The following is a 19,654-nucleotide window of genomic DNA, read 5'->3' as shown; positions in this document are numbered from 1 at the left end:
TCAAAAAACATCAACCCTTGAAAACCCATAGTGTTCGGTTGTCGGCCATCTGCCGACGTTACAGCCGAAGCCACGTCATATTTGTGTGGTGCGGCTCTTGTTCTTTCGGCTTTTTCGTCACAATTTTTGTTTCTCGGGGCTACAACACATACTGGATTAAAGGATTGGACAGTAACGTGAAAAAACAAATAGCTCTTTGACTGGTTTATACGGGGAAATTTTCGATTGTGCAGGAAGAGTAAAAATAAGACGGACACGGAAGTCTCAAAAACCAACCAAGAACTATGAATATATTGCGTTTACTCGGAGATTTGTCGCATTTACTCGCGATATTTGTTCTCCTAGCTAAAATATGGAAGACAAGAAGCTGTGCCGGTACGTTACTCAATTTTATTCAAAATAACTCCAGTGTGAAATTCAATTTGACATAGAATTTTGACCGAGTGCTTCAACGCACGATCATAAAATCGTCGAATCGAGATTCTTTTTTTTCACCTCCCGGACACCTTACCAGACACTCATGAATGTCAAATTCTTTGAAAAAAGCTGAAATATTGTACATCCTACATGACATATTTTCTCTAGTATTCCCTGAAGTTGTAAAGCAAAAAAATATTATATTGATTAATTTTGTTCCATTTTTGAGAGTCCTTTCTAAATCAAAACATTTTTTTCAACATGAATTTTTCAAATTCTTGTTTGATTAAGATTCAAAATATTTTCGACCATAAATGATACTACTTATGCTTCTCCATTGTATGAGTCTGTATAGAACTTGTTTAAAAAAGAATTCATTGTTTTCTCCGAGATCAATGTGATTCCTGATGATTCTGTTCAAAGCAGTCTTAATGTAATTTTGCATACTTGAGCTATTCGGAAGAGACTTGAAATGATCTCTCTCCATGTTATTTTTAAAATACAAAAAACCATTGGAGTTCTCATGCTACTATGAATCCAGAGAATCAACAAATTCACGATTAAAAGTTTACACGAAAAACATTTGTAGATAATACAAAAGCTTGTAATGAATTTTGAATTCTACAAATAATGTGTATTTTATTTATTGTAGGTATAAGCGGCAAGTCGCAAATTCTTTTTGCCATAGTATATACCACAAGGTATCTGGATCTACTAACAACATATATATCAGCTTACAATTCATTCATGAAAATTGTGTTCCTAGCGGCTTCTTATGCCACTATATACCTCATGTATGTCAAATTCAAGGCTACTTATGATCATAATCATGATACATTCAGGTAAGAAAAACATAATTAAATTAAACACAAAGATTTCACAAGTTTAGTTAATCGAGAAATAAAAAAAACCAGCTGCTTGTTGCACAATCATAAATTTTATAAAAAATTTTGTTGTCCTGATAAAAATAAATTTGAAAAAAGCATCAAAGATGCATACTCAATAAGTTTTTAGTTATTGCTAGAGGATTGTATAAAGTCTGCATCCATTGAAAAATATATTCCATATTGTTGAAAATACATTAGCACCATGGTAATATCAGAAATACAAAGGTAAAATTCAAACTCATTATTCCTAATGTATTATTATTATTAGATGAATCTTAATCAATTAATCACATCTTTGATGCGTCCTGAACTCGGTTTGTGTGTTGAATTTTATTTTGTTTCCATGTCAAATTCGTGCAGCAATAATAGGTCAAAGAACAAACCCTTTGAGATTCAAAAAATACTTTCGATTGAAGAGTCAAATATTTTTGAAAATAAAATGATATAATTTTATGATACGATATGATGGAAATGTTAATAAATTTATTTTGCTTTCCATTTGTTACAGAATCGAATTCCTAATAATCCCAGCAGTAGTATTGTCGTTTCTCATAAATCACGAGTATTCCGTGCTTGAGATATTGTGGACATTCAGCATTTATCTGGAATCCGTGGCAATTTTACCGCAATTATTTTTGGTATCGAAAACCGGAGAGGCCGAAAGCATCACGAGTCATTATTTGTTCGCCCTTGGCTCGTATCGTGGTCTTTATGTTCTCAACTGGGTTTACCGTTATTATTCCGAGAATCATTATGATCTGATAGCAATTGTGGCTGGTCTTGTGCAGACCGTTCTTTACTGTGACTTTTTCTACTTATACATCACCAAAGTACTCAGAGGCAACAAATTGCAGTTACCAGCTTAATTTGCGACTTTCGTTATTTAAAAAACGAGAGAAAAAGAGAGCGAGAGATGTAGATCGAAGCGTAAAAAAGAAAAGTGAATGCAAAAAAAGATTTGTGAGCAAAGTAAGACGAAACAGCAGGGATAAAGAGCTTGGAAGATAACAATTGCACCGACTCTACAAGTGTGAATAAAGTGAGAATGGGAGAATGCGAGATAAATCATATAATAAATATACAGAGGATTCATACAAATAACAAACGCGCCATCGACGAGTATTTCAAGTGTGGAGAGGGTGATAAAGAAGAGATCGTTAATTCAGACGCGCACAAAAAGGAAACTCAATTTGAGATACTTTCCTTTGCATATAGCATTCTCTTGATTAGCGCCCTATCGGTTAAATAGCTCATTTAAAATGTCGTTTCCCGTTTTTTTTTCTCCTAATCCACGTAAAATAATTCTACTCCTTTTTTCGTTATTTGGCCTCTTGCCCTGAACGCCGCCCCCATCCTCTCATCGAGCTAAAACCTTTTTGTACATTTTTTTATAGGTAAAGCTCCACTGGAATGACTGAAAACCTCATTTTTGAACGACCTCATCCAAAGTTTAACAAAAAGCTGATAATCGCAGATAAAACGATTTTGATTCCATAATTTATCTTAAAAAACTTCGTTTGTCTTGAAGAGTTGAATACGTTGAATATTCACTTATCGAGATACACAATTTGGATATGTAAATCAATAACGGATTTCTTCCGTATTATGTGACGATGCGTTTTTGAACGAATGTAAAAACAAGGATAAATATTATATACGTTTTTATCGGTAAACGTGATTGCGTTATAACAAGGATAAATTAACGAGATCATGGAACAAATGTAGATGTATAAAAAAAAATTCTACCAGATTGAGTTCTACAAAAGTGATCCGTTCCTTCTGATTTTTCCCTTACAACCCGAATAGAACGGATCTATTATATATTAAATTGTACTATGCTTAATAATTGATAAGAGGAAATGAAAAATATTTTCAATTGTCCATTTTTTATTATTCCCTATTTTTATTATTAAAAAAACAACAATGCGTTGACACGAAACAAATACAACGTCAGATCCGACATATTATGTTATGGTTGTTGTATCCGTTATATGACCGGAATATTTGGTAAATTTTTTCTCAAATTATTTGATTCTCCTTTTAAGCCGTATTTTTAGTGTTTACGTTGCTTCACATGTTCATAAATATGTCTTCGAAAAATGCGGGTTCATGAGGTAATGACGTACGAAAATTGTTTCGTATTCTCATCTGTTTAGCTTTACCTTACTTAAACAAAACGAAACACATGCGCGTTTCATCATTGATAAACAATCCAGAACTTGAATATAAATAATATTTCGGGAATTGAATGAATATTTTATTTACTTTATTTTCAAGCACAACGCGCTGCTATGTATTTTGGCAAATCAGTTACATGTACAGCTTCTGAAATTGTAGTCAATTGACTTCTAACTCTAACAATTCCAGTCTCTAAACTCGAATCATCTACATTTATCGTTAGTGGGACATGAAAATCTTCGATCCCTCGTTTCGTTCTAGTAAGCACCGTTCCGAGACCCTTCGACTTCAATAAATTATTCAGATAAACAATAAGTCGTGATTTTTCTTGAAATTTTCGATCCTCTGTGCTTTCATCATGCTCAAGATAAAAGCCAGCTTTGTAGGGTGATAACTTTGGATGAATTTTTAGAATGCCAACATTATCATCATCAACTTCATATCCATCGCAAAGCATAGCGAGACAGCCCCAATCCAAGGAAGCGATATGTTCAACTACATGAACCATTGAACTACCATATTTTTGCTCCTTGCTCTGTATACAACATAAATATGTAACAAGACGCATTTCATCACAGTTCACCATAAACTATTATTTTCATAGAATTATTTTCATCAATGACGTTACTTAAAATAATTGGAAAAACAATATTTTTATAACATATTACTCGGCTGGTTTCCAAAAATTATGAATAAAAAAAAGAAAAAAGTATGTTTCAAATATCGAGTCATTGAAGTATATAATATTGAAATTAGAAACTGAATACTTGAATCAATTTATATACTTGATGAGGATCAAACACTTTTCTCGCATTAGATTACATAGTTCAACAAATATAGATCATAAATAAACTAGTATACCTGAGCAAGAACTTTTCTAGCATCCTGTTGATATGTTATGGTCTCAACAACAATATGGCCAAAAGAAAAATTAGCAATAATTTCAATAGTTTCGCGACTCTTGCCAATTTTTTTGGCTTCTGCAATTCCAAATCTTGATGGATTTCTGGAATATTTTCGCCACCATACTTTGCGCTCTCTTTGCTTTCTGTGGTACATGTCTTTGCCATTAACTTCATCAGTCAGGACCGTAATACGAGCTGTATCGTGACTGAATGATTCGAAACTAGGTGAATTTAAATGACAATTCCATAAGGATTTTGTAGGCTCGATAAAAGCTAATCCAAAAGGCAGAGAATTAATAGTTGTTTTGTACAAAGTTGCCAAAGTGTCTGAAAATTTCTCTGAAGATGTGAGAAAAACATTGTACGGTGGTTGAGTAACGCAATGATCGAACCACAAGGATTCGATATTGCGACGAAGCAATTTACCCTGAGAACCATAAACAAAACCCCGATCAATGAGGTTGATAAAACCTCCACCAAGAGATTTCACAATAGTCTCCAAGTTTTGTACACGATTCATTTTTTCCTTGATATATTGCCCGGTGGTGCGATGAAATATTCGTCTTCGATTTTGGACGAATTTTCCAATACTTTTTGGCGACAGTTGCCTTCAACTACGCGATCTTGTCGCAAGCGTAATTTTTTGTTCTCTAGAACGCTGTAGAGCGGTTTAATGGAGCTATTCAAAGGAAACAAGCGAAGTTGTTCGGCAAAACTTATTGCTCTTTCTAATCTCTCAATACCCTCAACATTGCCAAAATCCACAAGCGATAAACACTCTAATCTCTCAATTGTTTCAGTACTTATTTTCGTACGGTTTCGCGAATTTTCGTTTATCTCATCGCTCGATTGTATTGCCCTACTTTGATTGTAGGTAATGCTTGATGCATGTAAACTACGGTAAAATTTAAAAAAAACAGGACAACGACCGAATAATAATGGCAAATCCATCGAATTATAAAACACGTTTATTGTGCTGATTTGTGCACGAGTTTAAATTAACAAATTGAATTATTTTGAGGTTATGTTTGAGAGCAAAGTATATAATATAAAGGCGCAGAGATGGCAGAAAACTATAGAGGTTATACAGAGGGAGGAGAATTCTTCAATCTTTTTATACCTGCCTGCTATGCTGCTGCTGCAGATGGCTACTTTGCCATCAGCCGGAACAGCGTACGCGTTCGCATTTGAAGCATTTGAACGAGATATTCTGGAGCAGATATATATATATATATATTAGGGTGATTCGTTTTGAGCGAACATTTTTTTTTCTTTACTCCCACAGCCAAATATCATTCTTTACGCTGAAAAAAAGACCCTGTCCAAAGGGGATCTCTGAATTTTAATTCTAAGTACTTTTTTTTCAATTTTGAAGATTTCCTATTTAAAATACACGTAAATTTTTATTTTTTTTTCTTTAATTTTTATAACTTTACGGCATTTGATGGTATCATCACACCCACAAATAGGTTTTCTTCAGAATTGAACGCTCTAAAAAAGTCCCCATTGCAGCGAAAGCGTAACTCACACTGGTGAGTAATTGCGCTTTGCTAAACCTGATTTTTTCCTGATATTATCATGAGATTAGCCATTATCTCGTTAAGAACGAGAGCTACAGAAAAAATGTGAATAATGAACTTTTAGGAAATTTAATTTCCTACAAAAAAGGTCTTATAAATGTAAGCGATACAATTGATAGTTTGAGAGATATTCAACATTTAGAAAAATAATTTGCTGAGAATCGATAAAATTGCTAGTTTTATGTCTTTTAAATCATCAAAACACTCAAAAAAAGTTATTTATTTTTTCATAAATAATATTTTTATAATTATTGGAAAACGTAATATGACATTAATAAGAATTTTTTCATTTAATAATTGTTTATTTATTACCAAGCTTTTTATATGAAGAATCATTTAATCATTTCAATACACCTTCGTTTTCAATTTTAAATTCAGTTGAGTTACAGAGTAAATAACCTAGCATTGCTATCCAAAATAATTTTATTTTCTGAAACCCAATTTTAATTATTATAAAAAAAGAAAATTTTGTCAATTTGTGTCGTTATCAGTTCACTAAGTGTTAAGGTGATTTATCACTTGCGTAAGTGCGAGAGAAATTGCTGCAAAATGGTTACACGGTTCACTCGGACACTCTTGATTTTTCGAGAAAAATAAACGTTACACCTCTGATAAAATGAGAATAGCATGTAACTCATATTTTCTTTGAAATATCAAGCTACTTGCAATAAACCGTGCAACAGGATTTTTACCGATTGAACAAGTAATAGATCACCAATTAGTCATTGTCTAGTTGAATTTCAAATTAATATAAAAAGGTTAAAATTGATCATTGTGATCATTGAAAATTGTATAATTTCTCATGACGATTGTGAAGCCATAAACCTAGCAATTTTATCGATTTTCAGCAAATTATTTTTCTAAATGTTGAATATCTCTCAAACTATCAATTGTATGGCTTACATTTATAAGACCTTTTTTGTAGGAAATTAAATTTCCTAAAAGTTCATTATTCACATTTTTTCTGTAGCTCTCGTTCTTAACGAGATAATGGCTAATCTCATGATAATATCAGGAAAAAATCAGGTTTAGCAAAGCGCAATTACTCACCAGTGTGAGTTACGCTTTCGCTGCAATGGGGACTTTTTTAGAGCGTTCAATTCTGAAGAAATCCTATTTGTGGGTGTGATGATACCATCAAATGCCGCAGAGTTATGAAAATTAAAGAAAAAAAAATAAAAATTTACGTGTATGTTAAATAGGAAATCTTCAAAATTGAAAAAAAAGTACTTAGAATTAAAATTCAGAGCTCCCCTTTGGACAGGGTCTTTTTTTCAGCATAAAGAATGATATTAGGCTGCGGGAGTAAAGAAAAAAAAATGTTCGCTCAAAACGAATCACCCTAATATATATATATATATGCGTTTGTCAATTTAATTTTTCGGTGGACTGTACCGACAGAGACAACGGCGCCGACCTTTACCTGTATATATATATATCACGTTTGTAGTTTTTCGAAAAGAATGATGACAGCCGTATAATAAAACGAAATATTTGAAAAAAAAAACGTGACCACTGACTGGAAGCATTGTAAACCTTGTTGGTATTTATAGATATATAACGACACATTGATTGTACATTCAATATGTTTTAAGAAATTTGTAAACAATTGTGCATTATAGGTTATGCTTATTATTCTAATACCTAAATATTATTTAACTGAATCCTGAACCTTCATGATCCACCAGCAGTTATTTTTCACTGGATTAAACTTAAAATATTGTTCCACAGAAGTTAAGATGGCAGACGTGAAAGCAGCTTTAAAAGAAGCTCGCAATCACTTGCGAGAGCATCGTTATGTTGATGCTATGAAACAGTGTCAAAAAATTCTCAAAGATGGAAAAGACAATTACACTGCTCTTATTATACTGGCAGCAGCTCTGCGTGAAATCGAAGAGCATAAAGCTCAAACACCTGTGGCTCTTAAAAAAGCAATTGACTTAAATCCTAATAATCCACTGGCTTGGCAAGGTCTTATATCGTTTTATGAAAAGGAACCAGACAATGTTACCGCATGGACTTGGCTTGTGCCTGCTTACTGCAAGCTCTTACAGCTGGACAGGTATAATCTCGTGATTGCAATAATTTGGAACAACTTGCAAGATAATTTGAAATTAGAATTGATTGATAAATTTTTCATGTCGATATTGCAGCTATTGATTGAATAAGAATAATATTGTGAATACTGCCTAGCCCGAGCTTTCAACAATGAAAGCAGTCATTTAATATTGAGCGCATGTTTTTTTTTTACCTGACATTCTGATTGTCGACTCGTAAATTGTTTCACAGTAGTTAAGACTGCTCATTCTCAATGTTCAACATTTTTATGCAGAAAAAACGTAAATAGACCAGCCTAGTTATTCATTTGCACATCAATATTACTCATCTTTTAGTCAATCTTCGAAGTTCAGTCACTATGTTACCGAAATTTCACGATTGTCCATACGACTTAATGACGCCAAAGTAGTGGAAACAGTATTCAACACGCTCGTGCAGTTGAAGGAAGAGATCAGTGATGATCGCGTAAAATGTGTGGAAATTTCGCTGATGAATTTATTTATAAAATATCCAAAAATGACTCAAGATCACATGATTTTGTACGAAAAAGTTTTGTCTTCCGTTATTAAGGATGAAACGTGCAAAGATCGTCAAGAATACTTCCACAGATATCTCAAAGTTCTCCACAAAACAAATAAGCTGGAAGCACTTTTGGGAGTTGCTTTACAAATGTATGAACAGTTCCCAAAGGATCCAAATCCACTAGGTAATAAAATGTGTATTTTATATCGCCAAACTATTACAATTGAATTTGTCAAAATTTTTATTTGAACACTGTTTTCTTTATGTTTCTTTGTAGAATGGATTTGTCGAATATATTCCGAACAGACAGTTCTGAAAAGGAAATGCAAAGGCGTAGAAATCGAGGAAATTTACAAAGCTCTTTTTGCCCTCGAGCCATTTTCACATTTGGCCACTTTTGCTAAAGGAATCCAATTTTGGTGCGATAACAATATGATCGAATCTCGCGATATTGTTAACCGAGCCGTTACTCTGAACCCCAAACTCTTATATGCGTGGATCTTTCTTGGTGAAATCAATATAAAGCTTCACTGCTGGCTTGAGGCAGAAAACTCGGCTGTTGAAGCTCGTCAACTGTGCGAACACAAGGACGATGAGATTCGGGAAAGAATCGATTTAGTACTGATCGAAGCTTTGGCCAAGAGTGGTAACCACAAAAAATTATCCCAAGCTATCGAGGAATGCCAAAAGGTAGTGAAAGCTGCTAACATTTAATTATTGTAAAATGTTGGTACTTTGGTAAAAATTCGTGCTTACAATTCAACAATTTTTGTCTTTTAGTTTCTCGCAAAAAAAGAAACGATTCGCGTAAAACTACTTCTAGCCCGTGCTTACGTTCTTTTGGACGATTCGCGGATGGAACCGTTGCTTAAGGAGCTCGAAATGGATGAGGAATCACAAACCGAAACGACAGTACTGCGAGCCCTGGGGCTAATGGAGCGAGGAAAATATGAAGAAGCGATCGATGTCGTTGGTTCTGCCCTCGAAACTTCTGAGGCTTGGATGATTCTTGGTGAAATAAATTGGCTCACGGACAACTATTCTCACAGCGTAATGGCTTTCCTTAAGGGAATTCAAGCTGATCCCAATAATTTTCGTTGTTTTCTTTATTTGGGGCATTATTATCGAGAGCGAGGCAATGATCTTGAAAAATCGCGCAAATGTTACCAAAAAGCGTTACGCATAAATCCGAACTCGGATGAAGCAGGTGTGGGACTGAGTACAGCTTTCAGACTTATGAAAAATACTGTGAGTCGATGAATGAATAGAAATAATATAAAGAAATCCTTATTAATAAGGAGTTTTTTCCGAAAAAATCGCAAAATTCCAACAATAAAACACATCGATTTTTTTCCCCAGGAAGCAAATATGCAAATGCTGCTGCGAGTAACTACAACTGAAGGTGGTGGACCAAAATGGGCTTGGTTACAATTAGGATTGCAGCAATTGGACCAAGGTGAAGTGAGTCAGGCTATCAAATCATTACGTTACGTTATTCGAGCGGATCCATACGACAAGTAAAGTAGATTTTTCTAATCGCTTAACATGTAGCATTATAAAATTGAATAATGTACGTTTTCATGCGGGTTTTTCGTTTGTTATGATTTAGTCATTGCTGGGAATCATTGGCTGACGCTTATTTAGTCCGAGGAGCTCATACATCAGCCCTAAAATCTTATCAAAGAGCTTTGGAGCTCAGTCCAGGATCCCTATACCCGATGATTCAATTAGCAAACATCAAAGTGGTTCGTTTATCTTAAAATTCTTTGAACCAAACACAATATCGTTATAACGAGAATATAACGAGGATTAATCTTGCAGGTTCTCGGACAACACGATGAAGCGAAAGAAGATTTTGGCAATGTTTTAAGCCAGGAGCCTCGATACATCCCTGCTTTGAAAGGGCTTGCAGAAACTTGTCTGGGACTCGCGAAAGGAAACGCGCGACAACAGTTGCTTGGTCGGGCGCGACGCAACGCTCAAAAGGCTGCTGACAGCCTTACCGATGCAATCGTCGAGAACAGCGAGTTGTCATGCATTTGGAAATTACTTGGCGATGCTTGCTACAGCGTTGCTGTTCTTCCGGACAAATATTGTTACTTAGCAATAACTCCGGGTCTCGTGAAATCCGATAGCAAAGACGATCAAATAATTATACGAAAGACTCAATTATTCGTTTTGGCCTCACGGTAAATCGACATCAAATTACTGTATAAACACATAGTTTTTTTATAGCACCTATGTTTGTTTGTTTGTTTTTTTTTTGTTTTTTTTTTTTTTTTTTTTTTAATACGCAACTCCCTTTTTCCTTCCAGATGTTTTTGCAGAGCCTTGAATCTTTCAAAAGATTCATCATTACTTTGGCATGACCTCGCCTGCTGTTATTTGTCTCAGATGAGATGCGACCCAAACGCGAATCGGCTTCAATTAGCCGAAAAGTCCTTAGCAGCTGCTAAACAAGCGGTTAAACTTTGTCCGTCGACGTGGGTACATTGGAACATGTTGACAGCTGTTTGCATGACTGAAGAAGTTAAAAATTACGCGCTCGCACAACACTGTTGCGTTATGGCTATTGATAGAGAGCCAAACAACGCGATCGCTTGGACGAATCTTGGAACGCTGTACTTGAATCTTGGTATAAACGTAATTAAATATAAGCTCGTGTTTATTCCGTTCTTCAATTAAAAAATTCGATAATATATTAATACCTGCTGTTTATTAATTATTATGTAGGTGATCATTACAAAGCGAATGAAGCATTTTCACGAGCTCAGCGTGCTGATCCCGAGTACCTTAACAGCTGGATCGGACAGGGTATGATCGCCGAAGCTGTGCACAGAAAAGAAGCGATGGACCTTTATCGTCACGCTACGAGCCTTGGGTATCACAGTCAGGCGGCAATCGGTTACGCCCATTGGGTATTGACGACCCTTCTCGATGCAGAAGCCAAGAAAGATCCCCTTTATACTTACACGATTGAAAATATGCACGCGGTTACCGTCGCCACTGACGCGATGACCTGGTACATCGGTATGGATCAATTGAAACGATACGAGAAAAAAACAAAGAAAAAACAAACATATTTATGCTGAAATGTTTATATATTGTTGACTTAAAGAACGGGTTCCCATGGATGCGTGTGGTCGTAACGTTCTTGGTTTGTTGCTCGAGCGTCAAAAGCTGGTAGGACCTGCGGCTTGTGAGTTCCACGAGGCTATAAAACTTGAAAAGGATGAAACAAAGAAAGATTTTGTGAGAATCAATCTCGCGCGGGTTGTCGTACAATTGGGCGAATATGAAAAGTCGGTCGAAGCTTGCAAAGATATAAAAACAGCGAGCTTCAAGTCCCACTGTCAACTAGCTCTTTCATTGTTCAAAGGTTTGTTGATTCTAATGTTGCATCGTACTTTAAGTATTTATCTCAATCTTTTTGGCTTTCAAATTTGAATTATAAAAAATATTTTAGCACGACGATTTGAAGAATCTTATGCCGCTTACGAGGCAACGTTGAATTGGCTAGCCGACGCCGGCTCCGACAAAGCTCACGTACTGTGTGCAATGGCTGCTATGGCCTATATGTTTCAAGAGGTCGATGATGTTAAAACTTTGCTTTTCCAATGTATTCAAATACAACCGCCGACTGTAGCTGGGTTGCTTGCTGCCGCAGCCCTTGGATTGCTTCACGACGATTCAAATCTTACTGGTCTCGTTCTACACGAACTTGAGCCTTACAAGGATGAGCCTGAAAATCGTCATCACGTCGCCATCCTCACGGCTTATTCGTGCCTTGTTCATGGGGACATTGATAAGGCTATACGCGTTCTATCTAAAGCCGTTCATCGACATCCCGGTGAATAATTTCGTAATGAGTTCATTATTTTTAGCAACAAATTCTGTAATATTAAATGAAAATCACAATTCTATGCTGATTCAGATGATATCGGAAGCTGGGTCGGTCTTGTGAAAATTCTTCTGCAATGTAATTCTCGTGCGTTTGCCCATTGCGCTCAAAAAGCTATGATGCTTGGTCGTAAGATTTCAGCAGTCGGTGTTTCACAAGTAGCTTGCATTTCTTCCTTGGGCGATCTTACTGATGAAGTCAATGACGCAATGGTTGAAGTCCAAAGAAAGACGAAAGACAGTCCGAGAAAAGGACTGAGATCGGTCCAAAAAACAATCTTCTCATTTCCCGGCAATGTTGAGAGTTGGGCAAATTTCATCGTTGCACTGTCTCCAGGGTGAATTTCAAACTCCATTACTTTAATCATTTCTCATTAATTTATAGGTTTTTCTAATTATACAAATCACCTTTTGTTAGACTGACAGCAAGCGACGCAAAACCCAATGCAGCCTGGATCGCAGGATTAATATCGATTATTCGAAAACAATTCAAAACAACGAAACCAATGGACGATTGGCTGTCAAAGAATGAGACAGAAGCAACGAATATCGCTTCGAGTATTCGTTCTCGGGGCAATAAATATCCAAATATGAACCTCGCAGCTTGAATTATACATAATTGACATAATATATATTGAATATACACATATTTTTTCATGTGCATGCAAAAATCTAAATGGTTTCTATTTTTGTTTTTGATTTTCCATTCATATGTAGTACTTATCGTATTCATCAACGGTGCTGTTGTATCTTACGGCCAAAATTGAAAAGAAATACGATGAGAAAACTAAAGCTGCTTTTTCCATAAATTCTAAGTACAAAAACGTGTTTTTTTTTTCGTTTAAATGTATATGCGTTCAGTAATTTGGCCAACCGGTGCTGCTGCATAATCTAGATATGTAAATTATGGGATACATTTTGATATCTCATGATTCTTTTTGTGAACTTCTCCATTTCTGAAGATTAAGTATGGGTTGAAATGGATATATTGTCGCGTCTTTCTAAGAGTGAGGTTTATGACAAAATATCAGATCAACCGGTAACTTTATTTTAAAAAAATCATTTAAAAGAAAAATCTTGGCACTCTGACGAAATTATTCTACGTGATTTTATTGACTACTACTTGTTACTTCTTTAACTTTGGAATAATTCACCGCAGATTGGCTTTTACTGCATCGAGAAAACGTTCTTAAAAAAAATTGTACGTTATATAACGATATACCAACTACGAAATGAAATTCATCACAAATATTCGGAAGATAATGTAAATTTACGGATATCAACATTCGAGAATCATCACTCAATAATTTATACAATAGTTTTTTTTAATTATTTTAAAATGTCTTTCCAACTATTCGGAAATTCATTAGATACGAAATAATCTCAATTTGTTCCTTGATGTTTAATTGTTTCCATCGCAGTTTAAGATTTATTTCTATTGCACTCTAATAATTGACCACAGATTCGGAGTACTGTTATATTTTCATTTATTCGTATGAAATCGAGTTTTTTCTATAGCTTCAAGACAATTTACAGACCCTTTTTTCTGTTACCGAGAAGTTATCGTTTGTACTAGACGACTCTACACGAGCTCTCTCAGTCCAGGTCTGCGAATGAATTTGGGACCAGAAATTTCGGAGCCTGTTCGATGAATACGATGTTCGCTACTTTGACGTGGAGCGACCGGCCCTGTTGAAACGATTTCGGTATTGATGTGATCATCTAGAGTCTGGAAGAAAAAAATCCACATGAATTCATCAATGAATTACGTAAACATAAAAACTCAGTTTGTTGAATTCCAAATGATAATTACTTCTTCTTGTACCAAATTGTTGCTTTTTATCATCTTCAAGAGTGTGACGATTTCTGCTTGAGGTGAAATATGGTTTCTTCTGATAGCAGCTTCGACTTCTTCGATCTGAAATAAATTTTCATTTTTTTTTAAATAGTAAGTTGAATTTATGCATAAGGGTATAAAAGCAATGAATGAAAGACTGCAGCTGTTTTTTTTCTCATGAAAAGAAAAAAACATGACTACCGTGTCTCTGAAGTATGTCTCTTTTTTCGTAGTAGAGTCATCCAATTGAAGTGAGTTTCTGAAATATGGAATGACATCGTAAAGTCTGTCAATTCGAGCAAATGCCATTATTTTAATACATCGAATGCCAATGTAACGTGGTTTTTTAGATGTCGATAAGATTTCCAGTGCTATGTTGGGCTGGCCTTGCATCAGTGCAAGAGCACTGAGATGAATTAGAACTCTTCGCATAACTGGATAACCACGACCATTCAATTCTGTCCAAAGGTCTATAGCATATCGGAAACTGTCTGGTGAATTCTGAAAGCGATGCAAAAAATGTCTTAACTTTTCAGTTAACATTTTTTCGATTTTGCTAATTTGAGTGATGCAATTCGAATGTAATGCATAAAAAGTCTATTTTCTAATTATGAACGAGATATGACTGAATGAAGGATTTGATTTGATCATCTATTTCACCTCCTTGTAACATGCTGCAGTGACAAGTAGAAGAGCATTCCTGGGATGTACCGTTCCCTCCGTGATTCTGGTTTGGATTGTATTGTAAACTCGTCGCATCTCGACATATTGCTTGTTTTCATACAATAAATCCATGAGGATCTGATACGTCATTAATTGATTGAAGAAGACAGTATACTCTGGATTATTGAACAGATTGAGAGCACATTCCCATTCGTTGAGGTTGTAGAGGGCTCTCATAACAATAGGACCAAAGGTGTAATTTCCAAACCTCGTTTCACAACTTTGATTGTTAAACTTTTCCAACATTTTCATAATAAGATTTAGGTCTCGAGGTGTCTTCTCAATCAGGTGAAGCATCACTTTTAAATCTTCCGTAAAAATCATGCCAGTTGCATCATTTGCTACATAAGTTTCCATTTTATTACGAAACTCTTCCTCAAGATTTAAAAATTGTTTCTGGTAATATTTCCTTGTACTCAAATAAGCGTTCAGTCCAAGAGCCTGTTTGTCGTATAGTGTCCGCTTTTCTGAACAACAATGAATTTGGACAAAAAACTATATTAATTCACGAAAAAAAAAATATGAAATTTGCACTTAATGAATCTCAACTTCTGAGTACATTAGGGTGGTCCTTAACAGGGGTGTTCTCGAATTTCTTTGATCCCAGGGGCTCAGATGCTTCCAAGTTGATAAAAAATAATTCCCTGAACATTTGAGCTCTTAATATTAACTCTAAGATAGTCCGCATTTCAACCTAAGATTCTTATAGAAATAACATGAGAACATTTTTTTTCGTTCTTTAGTATTTTATAACTCTGGGACAAATAAATTCAAAATCTCGAGTAATACATATTTTCATAGAGAATTTGACGCTCTACAAAAAAGATCTCATGATTTATAGCTACGTCTATTGGTTTAGTAATTTTTTATATTTAAGTAATTAGTTGTAATTAGTGTAGTAATTTTTTTATATTTATAACTAATATACGTAAATATAATTTCGTTTTTGGAATTGGTTTACGTGTATCTTACACTCACGAATTTTGAAAGTCGATTAAAACGCCAAGTACAATGGTCAATTTTTTTTTTTGTTTAAATTCTTTGGTTTATAATTTTTTTTTAATCGTAATTTATTTTTTATTTTTGTGATCTTAATTTTGTTGGTTTTAATTTGTTTTTGTAATGTATTTTTTTGTCTTTGTGTTTTTTGTACTTGTATATTTTTGCATCAAAGTTTTCTCCTGCTGTAATTTTTTTTCTTCGTAAACCGATGTGCATTGATTTCCATAATTTCACAGGTAACTACCCAAACGGTATAAATGTACTTGTCTCTAGTTTTTTTACACCATTCATGCTGTATTTCAGGTTTATTATTAACTTGAGAATAACAGAAAAAATTGATATGAAGTGAAGTGGACTATTAACATATTAGTATAATGTTAATAGATGTTAAGATCACAAAAATTAAAAAATAAATTACGAACGAAAAAAAATTATAAGCCAAAGAATTAAAAAAACAATTGACCATTGTACTTGGAGTCTTACTCAACTTTCAAATTCATGAGTGTAAGATACAGGTAAACCAATTCCAAAAACGAAATTGTATTTACATATATTGGTTATAAATATTTAAAAAATACTGCAAATATGTAATATTTTTTATAACACAAGTGGTTAATTGATAAATATCCTTGATAATATTGATAATGATAAAAAAATTAAACTTTGAACTCAAATAACTGTTAAACTGATAGACGTAGCTACAAATCATAAGAGACCTTTTTTGTAGAGTGTCGAATTCTCTATGAAAATATGTATGACTCGAAATTTTGAATTTATTTGTCTCAGAGTTATAAAATACTAAAGAACGAAAGAAATTTTTCTCATGTTATTTCTTTACGAATCTTAAGTTGAAATGCGGACTATCTTAGAGTTAATATTAAGAGCTCAAATTTTCAAGAAATTATTTTTTCAGCCCTCCGGGCGGAAAGTGGCAACTTTCGGCCCGCTGCGCGTGCCGAAGTTGCCGCATTCCGCCTGCGTCGGACAGAAAAATCGTATACACTCCACGGGAGTGAAATTAGACCACCTCAAACCGCGTGCTTATCACCCTCGCCTTCGGCTCGGGTGACAATTCTGCCCGCGGTTTGAAGTAGTCTATTTTCCCTCCCTAGGTGTGTAATATACTATTTATCAATTTGGAAGCTTCTGAGCCCTTGGGAGCAAAGAAATTCGAAAACACCTCTGTTAAGGAGTTCATACATTTGTATGTTCTTATAATTTTCAATAGATCAGTCATCTATGATTATATAGAAGAAAAAAAAAACAATTGAATTCATCATAATCTTTTTGGTTTATTCTTTTGAGACTGAATCTGGCATTTCAAATCGATTAGAGAATAATAGGGATTGGTAAATATTCGAAATAAGGTCTTCACCAATTTCAACCATTTTGAAACATGTTGTTCGGGATATTGTCCTGAGTAATCTGATATATATGGGTGTCTCTGATAGTTTTGGACAAATTTATGAACTTATGCATACAGATACGCATAAACACACAAGTGGACTCTTGGTCACTTTAATGGCTGTCACCAAAGTACCCAAAAGAAGAAATTTTCTTAAAATTTAGAAAAAAAATGGAATCATTCAAGTTCTGAAACATATTGTATGGGAATTTTAAGAAATAATCCTATAGGGGTAAAAGTTTACGGGTAGAAATTTGATAAAAAATTCACTATCATAAAAAATAGTATTGAACTTTGACAGAATTCAAGCCCCGTAGACTTCTATCCCTAATCCTAGGGTCATTTTCTAAAAGTTCGTCTCAGTACTATGTGCTGGGGAGACAATATATCCTAGAATTTCAACAAATTAAATTTATTTTAGAACTTTTGGAATTCCTGTATACAGGTACCATGGTAACAGTCATTAGAGGTACCGAGAATCACCAAAATACATCGTTTATGTATATGAATGCATATTAGATACATATCTGACATATATCATCCTCTACACAAAAATCCTAATATCTCTGAGACTATTAGAGAGTGCCCTATATAATTATATATCAAATTACTCGGGACGTCTAATATAACATGCTTCAAAATGGTTACAATCGGAGTCAAAGATCTTATTCTAAATATTCACCTACAAACTACATGACATTCTGTTGTTGACTGATCTTAATAATCTTTGATGTTCATCATCCTAATGTAGATTGATGCATAATTTTTGGCCAATATAGAAACTCGTTCTAGTACTAGCAGTTTTTTTGTATGTACTTCCAAATTACTCAACTACACTAAAATCCTTTGAAGGAAAGTTTTCCTATATCAAAACGAAAGTGTGTGCCAATTTAGCTCAAAATTCAGTAATCAGCTTTCGCAAGTTTATCAATTTTTTTTACATAGAATTACTTTAAATACTAGGCGAATTTTTTAATGAATTTCTTATCGAAAAAGGTATTCACCTTTAAAAATGGGATCATTACCAAGACTGATGCAAATAACAATTAGCAATCATTTTGCTGATAGAGGCGAGAAGATTTAGTATAAAAGATTTAGTGGCTACTGTAAACTGGAATGACCCAAGTGAATTTTCGAAATTTATAGGTTATAAAAAATTATATTTACGATTCAAGGCGACGTGACGAGTAACGTTTTTACTCAAGAGTCCTAAGTTAAACTTCATGAAACATCTAACACTTCCTGCCATTTTTTACTATTGTCAATAAGTCTTTCACAATAAAGTAGTTATTGCAAATCAAATATTAGTCCAAACGTAGGTTAAAGTGCTGATCAAAGCTTTGTGCCAGAGGTGCGAGAGCCGGACAGGGTGGCCAGGGTTGCCACCAGATTGGGCTATTGCGGCTAGTGACTTTCGACCGACCGGAAATAATGAAAACGCCATTTTCGGCCAATCGAGGGCCAATACGAAATATGCGTATTGATGTAAAAGTAATAAAGGTTTAGGGCTCTCGTACGCCGAAACTATTGACTTGACGAAAAAAATGGTTACTGAATGGACTGTAGGAAATCTTATCTAGTTTATTTTAATACATAACTATTTTTACCGTAAAATGAGTCGGAAAGGAGGAAAACGCCGAAAAACTGATTTTGGGCGCCATTTTTTCAAAATGGATTCGTCGATATCTAGGTCGACAGCTTCATGGTCATCAGTATCTGCTTATATTGTTCGCTTATTTCCGCTTATATTCGCTCTAGTTCTTACTCGATGATTTAATTCGAGACTTCTCCCAACAAATATTAAGAGATTAAATTTTTCTTATTAGGTCTGTTCGCGCTAGCGAACTCTGCACTCGCGAGTGTAAAAGAAACTAGAGTAGTGCACTAGGGAATGCTAGTGGGTGTAGCGAGTGCAGCTAAGCAGCGCGAACGCGATAATTGTATATATTTATGTATCGTTTATGCATCGTTTAACGATTCCCTCATGATGGGAATATGTAATCATAATACATACAGGGTCTTATTTAAGCAGAAACGAATAGTCGTAATTTGTTATTAAAAACTTCTGTAACGATGATTATGCAGATTACTGAACTGTTTTAATTGTACATAAGTTGGATCGACAAATTCAAATTCAAATGCATTTTAGGTTATGTTGCACAATCCATTCCAGTCAATAGCGTCCGTGGAAATGTGTGTGTGTGTGTGTGTGTGTATTTCGTTATAGGTACTGGCTCCCG

At 34.6% G+C, this 19,654-nt stretch overlaps 4 protein-coding genes across 7 annotated transcripts; 2 read left to right on the top strand and 2 right to left on the bottom strand.

Annotated features, from left to right (window-relative positions):
* Positions 1-2: 2 nt before the first annotated feature.
* KdelR (ER lumen protein-retaining receptor) lies at positions 3-3,173 on the top strand. The gene is made up of 3 exons (XM_043432195.1): positions 3-375; positions 1,070-1,259; positions 1,813-3,173. Exons 1-3 carry the CDS (start codon positions 285-287, stop codon positions 2,168-2,170), a joined length of 639 nt encoding a protein of 212 aa, XP_043288130.1. The 5' UTR covers positions 3-284; the 3' UTR covers positions 2,171-3,173.
* Positions 3,174-3,548: 375 nt separating this feature from the next.
* Positions 3,549-5,052, bottom strand: DNApol-gamma35 (DNA polymerase subunit gamma-2, mitochondrial). The gene is made up of 2 exons (XM_043432075.1): positions 4,344-5,052; positions 3,549-4,017 (listed from the first exon to the last, which is right to left on the bottom strand). Exons 1-2 carry the CDS (start codon positions 4,905-4,907, stop codon positions 3,577-3,579), a joined length of 1,005 nt encoding a protein of 334 aa, XP_043288010.1. The 5' UTR covers positions 4,908-5,052; the 3' UTR covers positions 3,549-3,576.
* A 2,303-nt stretch (positions 5,053-7,355) lies between these two features.
* On the top strand, positions 7,356-13,239 carry LOC122417777 (tetratricopeptide repeat protein 37). 3 transcript variants are annotated; one of them, XM_043431667.1, is made up of 14 exons: positions 7,356-7,510; positions 7,699-8,029; positions 8,361-8,731; positions 8,825-9,237; positions 9,328-9,795; positions 9,907-10,064; positions 10,157-10,292; positions 10,369-10,736; positions 10,863-11,182; positions 11,281-11,577; positions 11,666-11,926; positions 12,014-12,397; positions 12,482-12,785; positions 12,866-13,239. In XM_043431667.1, exons 2-14 carry the CDS (start codon positions 7,707-7,709, stop codon positions 13,053-13,055), a joined length of 3,993 nt encoding a protein of 1,330 aa, XP_043287602.1. In that variant the 5' UTR covers positions 7,356-7,510; positions 7,699-7,706; the 3' UTR covers positions 13,056-13,239. The 3 variants fall into 3 exon arrangements, with proteins under 3 accessions (XP_043287602.1, XP_043287531.1, XP_043287688.1); XM_043431596.1 differs by having other exon boundaries at positions 7,366-7,506; XM_043431753.1 differs by having other exon boundaries at positions 7,432-7,497.
* Positions 13,240-13,917: 678 nt separating this feature from the next.
* LOC122417915 (pentatricopeptide repeat-containing protein 2, mitochondrial-like) lies at positions 13,918-18,783 on the bottom strand. 2 transcript variants are annotated; one of them, XM_043431877.1, is made up of 5 exons: positions 18,582-18,782; positions 14,945-15,474; positions 14,486-14,785; positions 14,261-14,365; positions 13,918-14,176 (listed from the first exon to the last, which is right to left on the bottom strand). In XM_043431877.1, exons 1-5 carry the CDS (start codon positions 18,661-18,663, stop codon positions 14,030-14,032), a joined length of 1,164 nt encoding a protein of 387 aa, XP_043287812.1. In that variant the 5' UTR covers positions 18,664-18,782; the 3' UTR covers positions 13,918-14,029. The 2 variants fall into 2 exon arrangements, with proteins under 2 accessions (XP_043287812.1, XP_043287889.1); XM_043431954.1 differs by lacking the exon at positions 14,486-14,785 and having other exon boundaries at positions 18,582-18,783.
* Positions 18,784-19,654: the final 871 nt, after the last annotated feature.

The sequence above is a fragment of the Venturia canescens genome, chromosome 1, assembly GCF_019457755.1.
Source record: "Venturia canescens isolate UGA chromosome 1, ASM1945775v1, whole genome shotgun sequence".
Lineage (NCBI taxonomy): Eukaryota > Metazoa > Arthropoda > Insecta > Hymenoptera > Ichneumonidae > Venturia > Venturia canescens.
Note: the sequence above shows the minus strand (reverse complement) of the source record. Positions and strands in the feature narration are given on the sequence as shown.